Source organism: Populus euphratica, unplaced genomic scaffold (genome assembly GCF_000495115.2).
Source record: "Populus euphratica unplaced genomic scaffold, PopEup_1.0 scaffold46.1, whole genome shotgun sequence".
NCBI classification, from domain to species: Eukaryota; Viridiplantae; Streptophyta; class Magnoliopsida; order Malpighiales; family Salicaceae; genus Populus; species Populus euphratica.
Window position 1 is genome coordinate 2,316,526 of NW_011499852.1, and position 13,642 is coordinate 2,330,167.

The 13,642-nt window shown below is 31.2% G+C and overlaps 2 protein-coding genes and 1 long non-coding RNA gene across 3 annotated transcripts; 2 read left to right on the forward strand and 1 right to left on the reverse strand.

The window, feature by feature from the left end:
* Positions 1–1,664: 1,664 nt before the first annotated feature.
* Positions 1,665–4,861, forward strand: LOC105121896 (probable protein phosphatase 2C 65). Its single transcript, XM_011020754.1, has 5 exons — positions 1,665–2,133; positions 2,956–3,321; positions 3,405–3,522; positions 3,606–3,829; positions 4,145–4,861. Exons 1-5 carry the CDS (start codon positions 1,921–1,923, stop codon positions 4,655–4,657), a joined length of 1,434 nt encoding a protein of 477 aa, XP_011019056.1. The 5' UTR covers positions 1,665–1,920; the 3' UTR covers positions 4,658–4,861.
* Positions 4,862–9,722: 4,861 nt separating this feature from the next.
* On the forward strand, positions 9,723–12,574 carry LOC105121898 (macrophage migration inhibitory factor homolog). The gene is made up of 2 exons (XM_011020755.1): positions 9,723–9,966; positions 12,185–12,574. Exons 1-2 carry the CDS (start codon positions 9,856–9,858, stop codon positions 12,410–12,412), a joined length of 339 nt encoding a protein of 112 aa, XP_011019057.1. The 5' UTR covers positions 9,723–9,855; the 3' UTR covers positions 12,413–12,574.
* Positions 12,402–13,366, reverse strand: LOC105121897 (uncharacterized). The gene is made up of 2 exons (XR_841621.1): positions 13,307–13,366; positions 12,402–13,266 (listed from the first exon to the last, which is right to left on the reverse strand). It is a non-coding gene; the product is annotated as an uncharacterized LOC105121897 (long non-coding RNA).
* Between the last annotated feature and the right edge of the window lie 276 nt (positions 13,367–13,642).

Sequence of the window (13,642 nt, forward strand, 5' to 3'; positions counted from 1 at the left end):
TTATTGATAATGATGCATGCCCCTTTACCTCCTCCTCTTAGGCGCCTCAGCACCGAACGAAGTGGAGATTACCACACAAGGCATAGGCTGGTGTATAGCCATAATATTAAGTTCACTATAAATTGTGTTTAGCTAGGCTGTTCACATATTTAGTGAGGAATATCTCTCTTTTTACACCTACGTACATGTATTTAGAGAAATCCCTAATATGTATGTATTGAGGACAAAACTCATAGTATTTTTACAAATGAAATTAATCAAATATAAATATATTATATTAAAAAAAAAAAAAAAGTAGTAACGAGACCTCCCATGTGATTGAGGCCACTCTTATTGGAAACAATAAATTCCATTATTTACAATTAAAATTCTCACCACAATTAACATTCTCTTTTTCTAACTTGTGTAGTATACCCTCCTGTAATACGGGTACCCTACTAGTTATGATAGATTATTAATTCATCCACGCAGCCAAATAGTTTTCTTTTTCTTTTTCTTACAAACATGCATGTAGCTGAAGATTAATCCTCCCAAAGTAAGCATTTATATAAACATACTTATTATTTCATAAATTTATTTATTTTTTGTTATAAATCTAATGTAAAACATCATTTTTTTTATAATCACAACTTTTTCATGATAATTTTTAATTTAAATGACAAAAAATAATAATTTATAATTAAATTCTCATGTATAAATATAAAAATGGCTATTATAAATTATTATTTTAATTTTGTTTGAAAAATAGTCGTAATCTTGATGTATTTTATATTTTATTTGGAGAAAAAAATTCTTTTTTTCTTGAAATAATCATGTTTTTTAATTTTTATTTAAAAAAAGCTAGAAAGAAGAAGAAAATCAAGATGAAAAAAAAAGTATTTTCTTTTTTTGTTTTTGTATTTGTATTTGTTACTAAACATACATGAAGCATCTACATCTCATTTTAATTGTAACATCAGCGAAAAAAGCTCTCTTGCCTCTCTTTTTTTTCCCTAGAAAAAGACCTCTCTTGACTGGCTTTACATGTCTTGAAAGGATTTGGAAAAATAACGAAAAGAATTTTATTAAAAAAAAATAAATATTAAAACATACCGCTTTAGATTTTTGTAGTTTAAACTTTTTAATATTAGTCTTGTAGTTTTCAAAAGCTTAAATTCACCTCAACATGTTTATAACTTTTTAATTGAATTCAATTTAGAGATTTTAATAAACTTTTATATTTAGAATCCTTTTAAATGTTAAGAATTGAATTTTAAATTAAATTTAATCTCTAAAAATATTACAAAAATAAATCAGAGATCACCTCTTTTGATTTATAATTTTAAATAGAAAATATTTAATATTAAAACTAGCTTTTTTAAAATGCATATCTAACCCTTTTATTTTTAAATATATTTTAATAAATAAATAAATAAAATTTAAATTAAACACTATAATTAAATTTAATTATAATAAAGTAGAGAATTAGCTATAAACAATATGCGAGTCATCAACTTCCGCCACTTATTTAACAATCAAGAGACATGCACGGTAACATTTAATTTTGAAACTTATTGGATCAAAAGTGGAAAACTTAAGACTATAGAAACCAGAGTGAAATATCACTAAATCTATAAGGGCTAAAACAGGTTACCTAAACGGATACAAACGAGGAACCTGCCGTGTTCTAATGTCCTATGATTGGCTCTGGCATGTTTAGTTTCTGTTTTTTTTTCTTATCCAAATAAAATGTTGTGTTGTATATGAAAACCATCCTAGTTTTTCTCCTTTGCCCCTTCTTAATCTCAGCCTCCGGGGTCCATGGAAAATCTCATTTTCCTTCGTTTTCCTTGTTGTTTTTGAAGAAAAATGTTTGGTTGTTGATGGGATCTTGGTGGGTCCGCTTTGATTTTTTTTGCGACATTTCTAGTTGCTTATAGAATGGGAGCTTGTTGCAGTAGGGAACCATATGGTAATGGGGTGGATGTAGAGGATGCTGTTGCAGACAGAGAACAAGAGGATGATGAGGAAGGTGATGCAACTATTGGAGATTACGGGGCCCGTGTGAGGTTATATGGAGCTTCAAAATATCCATCAATGTACACCCAACAAGGAAGAAAAGTGACCAATCAAGATGCTATGACTGTTTGGGAGGTAATAAAAAAAATGATATGCACGCCATTCATTGCTTCTTCTTCTTCTTCTTCAACTTGGAGTTTTATTTCTCATATGATCCATCCATGATCAATATGTTTTGATAGTTACCACATTTCTTGCTTTGGTTTATTTTTATTTTTTTTATTACAGTCTTAATTAATTTCTGATCAATTGAGGTATGTTATTTTATGGATCAAACTTTTGTTTTCTCATGTAGAAAGATGACATTATTTTTTTCATGAAGATGAAATTCAAAATTTTTGCTGTGATATTGAATTTGTTATAACATCTCATTGCCTTATGCATTATCGTTCTTTTTTCTTGTTGCCTTGCCCATGTTTTCAATGTTTTATTTGGATGTTAGTTACTTTGACAATAAGATTTTAGGTTTCCAGAGGAAGTTGCATTTCTCATGCATTTTGTCGTTTTTTTGCCATGTATTTGTTGGTTACGATCTGGTATTTTTATCATCAACCTGCAGAGCACAAGAGATGAAAGAAACGTTGAAAAAGTTGATTATTTACTGCATTTATTGCTAGCCAGTTGGTCAATGGAGATCTGAAATGCATTGTTCTGACTTGAAGAGAATTTCGTGAAAAATATATAGGTTTATAATTAGCATTGCAGGGCTAAGAACAAAAGAATTTGATTTCAGTAAGCTAATTTGGGGCTTAAACTAGGAAAGACACACCTCGCCTCTTCATTTATGCTCAATTAGATGCAATTTATTTGCTCTATATTACTCCAAGCATCGCTCATTTTGAATGCTAGTAAATAATTAATCTCATGTATTCAACTAAACTTTGAAGCTTGATCCAGGAATTTACTGGTGATAAGGATATGCTTTTCTGTGGAGTTTTTGATGGTCATGGCCCCTATGGTCACAAAGTTGCGCGCCATGTACGTGATACTTTACCATCGAGGCTCTCTAGTGCAATCAAAGCATCACAGAATAATAGCTTCAAACGTAGAGATAACAAAGGAAAAGGAGAGAATAGCAACGAGGTCAATAAAAATCAAAGTGACGAAGATAGTGGCGACTATGATGATAGCAGTAGTCTGCTTTTATCTTCGTGGGAAACAAGCTTCATGAAATCTTTCAAGGAAATGGATGAAGAACTTAGCCTTGATGCCAGCATTGATAGCTTTTGCAGTGGAACTACTGCTGTGTCTGTAATTAAGGAGGTATAAGTTCACTCTTAAGTAAATTTGTTGTCAATGGATGGAGATTTTTTTTTGTTTCTGAGTCCTTGTTTTTTAATTTTCAGGGAAACAACTTGATAATTGCCAATTTGGGCGATTCTCGTGCTATTCTTTGTTCTAGGGGCCCCAAAAATCAACTTGTTCCCGTCCAACTCACTGTTGATCTAAAACCAAATATTACAAGTGGGTGTTTTCTCATTACCTTTCAATGCGTGACAAGGGTTGCGAATCAAATTAACCTTCTTTGGATTCTTACGGTAACTCAGGTGAAGCTGAAAGAATCAAGAATTCCAATGGCAGAGTTCTTGCATTGGATCAAGAACCAGAAGTTTTCAGAGTATGGATGCCTGATGAAGATTGTCCTGGTCTCGCCATGGCAAGGGCTTTTGGAGATTTCTGCCTGAAAGATTACGGCCTCATTTCAACTCCTGAGGTTTCTTATAGAAGGCTAACCGATAAGGATGAATTTGTGGTTCTAGCAACTGATGGGGTAAGAGGAATGAAAAACCAAAATCTCTGATAAATTAAATTATTGATTAACTAGCTGCTGTTCACCATTGAAGTTCTTGAAACTGAAGATAATTGAATTCACTGGAGAAGTCGTGAATTGACAGGAAATGCAATAATCAGTCTAGTATGAAGCAAAACAAACACTAGTCGTTTGGTCAGAATAGAAGGGGAGAAAGCCTGTACAGTTATTTTTTGCCGAGGGTGACATAAGCCCTGTACCATATAGCTTATTGATTGCTTTTTCACTACATTCGATTCACCTTGTAGAATTTGATGATTTTTTTTTTATTTACAGGTATGGGATGTGTTGACAAACTATGAGGTCGTAAAGATTGTTGCTTATGCAAGGAAGCGATCCATGGCTGCTAAATTGGTAGTGAAGTATGCTGTTCGTGCATGGAAAATTAAATATCCCGGATGCAAGGTCGATGACTGTGCAGTTATATGCTTGTTTCTGAAGAATCGAACCTTGTTAACCAGATCCTTTTCTGAACTGACCCAAGTCAGTGTGAATCACTCAGAGCTTGAAGCCTGCTCTGATGTGAGCCTGGCCAAGCTTGAAAACTACTCTGAAGTGAGCCGGGCCAGTCTCAATCACTCAGAGATTGCAGCCGTTCCAAGAAAGTTTAGATCCAAGACAAGAGGGGAAATCTCCGAAAATGCCAAGACTTATCTAAACTCGGACGAGAATGACTGTCCTCCTGCCAGATTAGACAAAGTAAATTCATCAGGTAAGTTCCCTCGATTGCGCCATGTTTTGAGTCGGCGAAAATTAACAAAAGATTATGAAGCTGTTGAAGCTTGGTGACAATCTTCTTCTGTGTCTTAAACCTAACAATGAGGTTATGCCGAAGTGGCCTGCACTTCTGGGAATACTTATGCCTCGTTTGTAAAAACATAGAAAGCTAAGAACCATGCTGGGTTTCTCCCCGTTTTGCTTGAAATTATCCCTCAATTCAATTTTAACTGGAAATACTAATAGATAAATGGTCATTCGTAGCACTCTTCACTATTTGTGGCAGATGATTGAAGACTCTACTGGTAAAATTAGTGATAGTCGCTGTTTGTTTTTCCTTGTTTTTTTTTTCTTAAAGCATGGTTATCAAATTTGATATGAGAGTTGACCCTGTATAAGACTTGTGTAATGCTCTAAAATTTTCTTATGAATTTCACTTTCTTTATTATTGTATAAGTGAAAAATGGAAGAATTATGTGTGTATATATATATATATGCAGACACACTTTTATCTTTCGGGTTTCAACCCGTGTAGAGAGCCTTTCTAGAGACATCATTTATAAAATTGTATTACTAATGTGGTGGAAACAGCACACACACAAAAAAGGACAAAGCACTTTTTTGAACAAAAAAGAAAAAAGAAAAAGAGAAAAGCACCAGCCAATTCTTTTACCTTTTGTTTTTGAAACTTTTTAAAAGGAAAAATCAACAGCTTTTCAAAACCACTTTGTTTTGTTTGGAAAACTTCGGTTGTTGGTTTTGAAATTATAAAATAGAAAGAAACAAGTTTTCTATATGTTTTTAAGTTCGACTTTCAAAATCAAATTGAGCACATAGCCCTCAAGAGAAAAATCCCATAAAAAGCTTGTTCAAGTGTTTCTATTTTCAATAGGTAAAGAGTAGATCATTAGTGTACACTATGCTATGAATTAGATTAAATTTTTTTATAATTTTTTTTTAGGAATTTCTAATGTTTTTTAATAAAAAAAACTTAAATCATATAGATATTAACTCAATATTATCCACTAGACTTGACAGGTTAAAAACAACTTGAATAACTAATAATTATATAGTTTGACTCAAAATATATATTTAAGACCATAATTTTTATATAAATATTAAGAGAACAATATATTTGATTGATTTAGATTAATCCGGATCAACCTGTCAATTTGCATGTCAGGTTATGAGATCATGATAACCTAGAAAATAAATCAAAATAAATTATGAAATATGATTTTTAATAAAACTCAATGTTGAATGATAAAATTAAAAAAAAATAATTAAGAAAAATAAAAAACTCCTCGAGTTAACTCGTAACTCGAGTCATGAGTTGAGGATAATCTTATAAAAAAACATAAATAAAAATGAAGTTCAATTCTCAATCAATCCGATATTAAAATATAATATTGAAGAAAAAAGTCAATCGAGAAAAGAAAAGAAAAACTCGAGTGAATTTAATAATTTGTCATACCCGCAATTCAAGTTAAGAGACTATAATAATTTTACGAAATAGTAAATTAAAAATAATTATGAAATTCAATAAATCTAATGTTGAATAATAAAAATAAAATTATAAAAATAATTATAAAAAAATAATTCAAGTCAAACCTAAATTACTCACTAAACTCGTGACTGTAATAAATTATAAAACTTAATTATTAATTAATTTAGTTTTGAAAGATGAATTTAAAAATAAAAACTAATTAAAAAATAAAAAAAACTCAAGTTAACCTGTCAAACTTAAAATTTACATTATAAGATTGAAATAATTTTATAAAAAATAAATTAAAAAAAATTAAAATTTAATTTTTAATAAATTTAATATTGAAGAATGATAACATAAAATAAAAATAAAAATTAAAAAAAATATTTTAATAAATAATATTTTTCTAGAAGAGTTCTTTTCAAAACTTTTTTTTTTTTTTTTTTTTAATGCTATCTGAAACCTGTGCCAAGGACAGTTAATAAGGCCCAGCTTTGAAGCTTAGAAAATGCATTAGGCAGATGGTTTCCTTCAAAATTCAAACGACGTGGGAGGATAATTCATATTTGCTCAAGCGGCAAAGGAAATTTTCCGATGTTCTATACTTGAGATAGTATTGCCATTGTGTGTATTTCGGTAATTAAATTAAACTTCCCCCACACGTGTGTGCGCATGTATAAAAATATTTTCGACATATACCCATAAACTTCAATGATTAACCTGAATAGATTATTTAAAAAAAAAATTAAATGAAAAACATTTTAATCATTGGGGGTGCCTTCTTCGCTGATCATCACTTTGCAAAATTCAGGAACCAAACCAAGACCTGCCCTAAGCAGACAAATTTAGTACATGTAAATCACAAGCTTCGGACAGGATTGGGCCCCACTCCAACTGCAAAAGAAGACGCCCTGAGATGTAAGCCCCGTTCTGCTGGCCCACAGTGTTGTGGACTTGAGCGAATAAACTACAAGCAACTGGCCAGTTACCTGGGCAACGAACCATTTAGGCTCCACACCCTGTCTCAGCCATCGGCACCAGGCAGGCGGATTCGTTGTACCGAGCAGTCCTGTTTCCAGGACCGCATTTCTGCGGAGTAGGGCCCGGGGAATTTTCTGGGTCATTTATTGATCCGCTCGCTCCAGCTCATGGCAAGGAGGAATATATGTTATGAACGAGGGTGATATAGGTTAAAGTTATATTTTTCCAGTCGATGTGGGACTTTTTTGCGTAGGATCCAAGGAACGTCGGATCTTTTCTTTTTCCTCCTCCTTTTTTCATAGGATGTGATTTTTTTTTCTAAGACGGGTTTGCCTTTAATTGAATTCTTGGAAAAGCAAGACTGAGGATTCACATATTTGAGTTTTTCTTTTCATCGTCTTTCGGTCACCTTTAATTGATTTCGATTATTTATATTTAATTTAATAGACTTTTGTTGAGGAATCTTATAGTTATGGATCCCAAACACTTGAAAATTTTACTTATGCCAACCCATTTTGTTACCATCTGAAGAAATATCAAATATGATTTGTTTATCACCAAGAACACGACTTCATTTATTACTTTACCCTCCCGGAAACTATCCCAAATAAGAACTATAATGTTGAAATTCTTAGTTCCTTCAAGTTCAAGGGTTGGCCATTTATGAGTTTTCTTAGAGTTAGTTTCCTTATTGTTTGTTTTGTTATTTTTTAAATTTAATTATTATATAAAACTAATATTGTATTTGTATCTTCTCTAGTGTTACCTAGCTATTTATCCACCCTATTCTATAGGCTTGTAGTACATATTTTTTATGACAAAAAATTGAACACTAACACGTACATACATCTATTTACTTTTTTTACTTGAAATGTTTACGCACACTTTTAATTAAATAAATTAAAAATTATTTATATCAATAAATTAAAAAAATTATTAAAGATAACTAAATGCATATATATAAAAAAAAAAGTTAAAAAGTGAATGTACATTAAGATATTTAACGTCGCAATATAAAATATTTATTCAATTTATTAAAATTAACTTTTACTTAATTAAATGATAGTAGAAATAGACATGCATATAAAATTGATTAAATAAAATCACTATTTTTTTTTATCTTTGCATTTACTAGAAATACTATTCAAAAATAAATATTTTTTTACTTTTTAAAAAAGCTCAATTATATAAAACATAAAAGTAATTATAGAAGAATTAGATTAATATCTTAAAAAAAATAAATACATACAAAATAATTTTAAAACAACCACTACTTAAAAAACACTAAATACAAAAACAAAATTGAGAAAAAAGGTATTAATTTAAATATAAATTTTTAAAAATATTTAAAAAATATTTATATATAAAAAAAAGAGGTTGTTTGGTAAACAAGGACAACGCCTGTCCCATTTAGAAAGGGCTTGCATGAGGGCTCTATTTTTTAAAAAAATACAATTGTGATGGATGATATGTTATCAGTCTTAATATTTTTTAAAAACAAATGAATTTTAGAAGACATGTTGTATGTTTTTCCCTAGATTTCAACATTTGTTATTGTAGCTGGAAAAATAAGGTTTATATTTTTGTTACCTAAAACTCATTTCCATCTCATTTGTAATCTAAAACATCAAGAAAAAAGCCTACACACCTTGACAAATCTATAAACAACATTAACAAAACACGCAAAAATCCAAAACTAATCTAGAACAAAAAATCTATATAAGTTTAAATATATTGTTTTAGATAATTTTAAGGTGAGAAAACACATATAAGTGAAACTTTTCTTATCAAATGAGATCTTATGACATCAAAATTGATTATTTTAATTATTAAAATTGACGTCAACGTTGATTTTATCTCTTTATCGTTGAAATTCACCGATCTCTCTCCTTTCTCAAACAATTTTTTTGACCTTTTTATCATTATATATTTTTTTTAATTTTATTTTTTAATATTTTATTCGATAGAAAATAAGCTTTGAATTGTTTTTCATTTTGCTATAGGGTTATTGAGTTCTATTTTATTTCTTCTTTGTTATCAAATAAGATTCTTCAGTATTTAATTTTTTAAAATTATTTTAATTTTATTTTTCAACATTTGAATGACTAGGAATTGGTGTTTCTGTCTTTTTTTTTAATAGAATTACCTCAATTTGTTATTCATGATCACGAGATTAGTGGATTAACTTAGTTTAACTTGAGTTTTTTTGTTGCGGTTTAAAATATATTTTTTAATTTCTCATTTCAACATTAAATTATTTTTATAATTAATTTTTATATTTTTATTTAATTTATTTTTAATAGAATTACCCTCATGTTACAACCAAGTCGTATATTTGACTTGCTTACCTGAATGGACTTAAATTGATTTTTTTATATATTTTTTCATTGTCATTTTTTTTGGTTTATTTGATTTAGTTGCTTTTTTTTATTCATTTTATTAACTTAATAAATTTATTAAATCAAGTTAAGTTTTATTTGTATTTTTAGAAATATTTTAATTTTTTTATAAAAAAAAAACCCCTTAACTATAACCCAGCGAGGAACGCCTGTCTACCACTTTCCTGTACATCCTTTGCATTCCAGCTCAAGATAAGGAAGCGTGACAGGGGCAAGTGCGACTTTTTTCGAATTTTGCAACTCATCCTCGATTATACAAGTAGAGTTAAAGCGTCATTTTTTAAGCCGGTAGTATAGATTTCCCAGACCCAGATACGTTGGTGACTGAACCTTTGTCACACACATATACTCACTCAATCACAGAGAAGTAAGAAAGAGAGATATAAAGATCGAAATTAGATAAGATGCCTTGCCTTTATATCTCCACCAACGTCAACCTTGATGATGTTGATAAGGATCCTATCTTCTCCGAGGCAACAAAAGCTGTTGCTACCATCATCGGCAGACCTGAACACGTAAAATTTCTCTGTCCCTTCAACTCCTTACATTCATTTCTTTTGCCTGTAGCCTTATATATATATATATATACTAGGGAGTTGTTCAGGTTTAAATTCTGTGGCCTACAAATGCATGTCTCACATATATAGAAATTAAGGGATTAGATCTTTCATTTTGTATGTTGATGTTCTTTAATGGTAATCCTTAGGGAAGATTAGATGTGGAAGAAGGATCGGTTGCACATTATAAATGTTAGTATTTTAAGCAGGCCATGCTCTGAGCTCTGGTGAGTAGAATAAGTTGTCAGCTTGCAACAAGGATCATGTTCCCCTATTCATTCTTCAATGCATTTGACCTAACTTGCTGTGGTTGTTTATGATGATTTCAGTTTTCATTTCCAAGTTTTGGGACAATATTTTGAAGTTACAATCCAGATTCTTTTAGAGTAATGCTAACGAGTCATGACCATTTTATTAGCTTTGATTTCCCTTCATTTTTCCTAGCTGAAGGGGTTATCTACTATATGAGATGCTCCAAACCAGCTTTTTCTTCCCCCTTTTTTAAAGGCAACGCTAGAATCTAGTTGGTCCCTCTACGATTACAAATGTGGTCAAACCAAGCATATGTTTGTTCAAATCTACTTCCCTTCCTTCAGTTGAAGGTAATTTTAGCCATTTTATCCAACTCGGTTGCCAACTGAGTGCCAAATGCTATGAAGGGCTTGGATGATGAACCTTGAATCGACTTTTATATGAAGCGCAGGGGTTCATCTGATCAAATTTAAAATAGAGTGTTTGATTAAATATGAAGTAAAGAAACTGCACATGATTTCTAGCCATTGAGAAGGAGGGATACATAGTCAATTCATTTTTACACAAACCCAAACGCATTCCCAGGATGACGATGAACAAGAACCCAGTTGGGATGCTTGAGAATTGAGAAAACTGTTGCACTGTGAGACAAGTAAACTTGACCTAACCAAGTCCTATCCTCCTTCGACTAATCACAAGTTGTTTCCTAAGCATTATTCATTAATTGTTGTTTTGCATCGTATCATTTGAGTGGACTGGAATGGAAACAACGAGAAAAAGGTATTCTTAGTGGGATAAAGATCACGGATCTTTTTGGTATCAATGGCTGTAGCTATCAATCCCATAGCCACTTGACAGAGAGTTGTGTTAGTGCAAAAACCTGGAAAAGTGGTCCTGTAGAAGGTCCCACAGGCAAATGTGAACGAACGAACGAATGGATTGTCCATTTATCAAAAAAATACAGAAGAGACAAGTGAGAAAGAACTAATGTCTGCCGCCCAGCATCCTCAGTTTCCAAAACTACTATAAGTTCCTCTTCAGTACCGACATTCAAGATTCAACTCTCTTTTTTTTTTTGAATTTATTTAATATTTTTATATAATTTTGATATATTAAAATCAAAAATAAATTTTAAAAAATAAAAAAATATTATTTTAATATATTTTTAAATAAAAAATACTTTAAAAATTTACTTTTAGCATACCGCTCACTATGTTATAACATTATATTCACACCTTGACTTGCATTGATTCATCTGTTTTTTCCAAAATTATACCAAGCAGAAAGTTTGGAATTTGATTTTTAAAATTTATTGGTTTGAATTTTATAAATTTTAAAATTATTAAAAATTTATATAATTATTAATTTTAAAATTCATAAAACTAGTTAAAATACATATAAACTTATCAAAGTATCCATATCAATTAAAAAAAAGAAGCCCTATAGCTGGTGGCCTGGAGCTAACATCAAACTTTCCTTTTTCTTGAGAGTCTAATCTTGAAACATGGAATTGGCTGGAAGTGGAAACAAAGTAATAAAAGGGTTTGCCTAACCGGAGGAAAAGGATCCAATTTATGCTTTGAATAGATAGTGAGAGGGTTTGCTCCAATGCTATCATCGAACTTTTAAGAAAAACTTCGAGGAAGAAATTCCTCGTAAATAGACTATTGATGTGGAGATCCTAATTGGTAAAGTAAAAGTAAGACGGCATCTGTGGAGAATACTTTGAACGATGCAGAAGAGACGACATCTGCGGAGAATACTTTGAACGATGCAGAAGAGACGACAAGAGACCGGCTGATTTGATGAAATCTTATTGCGTGTGTCTAGCATATTCCTCACTTGCAATCAAAGCAAAATCCTGCAAATATTCCTCTCACTTGTTTATTTTCTTTTAATTCTCCATGTACTTATATCTATGCAGCTTGTGATGGTCATTCTGAAAGGACTGGTGGCCATATCATTCAATGGGAACAAAGAACCAGCTGCATATGCAGAGATTGTGTCAATGGGTGGCATTACCAAACAAGTTAAGAGGAATCTAATAGCTACCCTCGGCACAATTCTTGAGGCCAAGTTATCTATCCCCAGGGCACGATTCTTCCTTAAAGTTTGTGATACAACAGCTGCTGGTAACAGCTCCAAGTTGTAGCTTCTGATAGGATGATCAGCGAGTCTCATCCTAACCATATTGATGTTTCATTTTATGCCTGCTTATTTTCAAATTGTTAGAAGACATCCTGTCAGGGAAGCTAAAAAGGGCAAGAAAAGGAAATTAACATGTTGAAGAAGGCCTACATGATCATGATTTCCACTAAATTGAAGCAAATAAAAAAGGAATTTGATTCAGGGTTGTTTGCTGGCTATGTGTTGATGATCTGTGTTTTGCAGAAGAACATATCTAAAGCATGATGTCATTTCCAAACCATAACTGATCCCATCAGGCATCAGTTATGGTGATTGACGATGCTGCATGGCTCAGTCACTGCCACTATATTGCCATAGATTTATCAAAAATCACACAAATATACCTCTTGGGAGCAACATTCTAAAAGTATAGTTGCTGCAACATCTTGAATAAGAAACGGTGCACATTTTACAATGAATTCGGTCCACAACAGAACTAGATGAAGGAAAAAAAAAACAGAGAGAGAAACATGGTTTCATCGGGTCGTTGTAAACTAGTTGATTTGAGCTTATCCTGAACAAAAGAAAGATGAATGCTGCTATCTACATTGAAATCAAGTTTCAGCTTTAGCAACTAAACTTTATTGGTTGCCATATTCGTCACAAATGAGCTAGAAATGCTAACGAATTCATTGCCAGTTCAAGAAATAAACACATGTCAACAGAAACACACACCTCAAATTGAAACCAACCCCGTAGTTTTAAGAAAATAAACAAAAAAGAAGAAGAAAAGAAGAAGTTGCGGGAATTTAATCCAAAACCCAGCAAAAGAGAAACGGCAAATGCTCCTGCTGGGGTCAACAATAAACTCGCTATTTGCTTTCATGGCAAATCTCAGTTTAGTCACCAAACTATGAGCTGATTGTAAATATAATTTCTAAATTATCACGGTTTTCAGTTAGGTCCCCGATTTACCATGTTCTTCCCATCCTCTTGTTTAAAATCTTCCCTTTTTTTTATGTAAATTTTCATTAAAATAGTGTCATTTTATTGCACAATATATTAAATTATCAATTCAGTTTGTCTTTCACCAAAGTATCAATTCAGAGTCATCAAGAACAGAAAGCTTCAATTAATTTTTTTTCCTATCAAGATTGTTACTTAGAAAAACTTAATTATATTTATCTAATAAAATAAAATTTAATCAAGAACCAGAACATATTGTTAGCTTTGTAAAAAGAAATTATGTTTAATG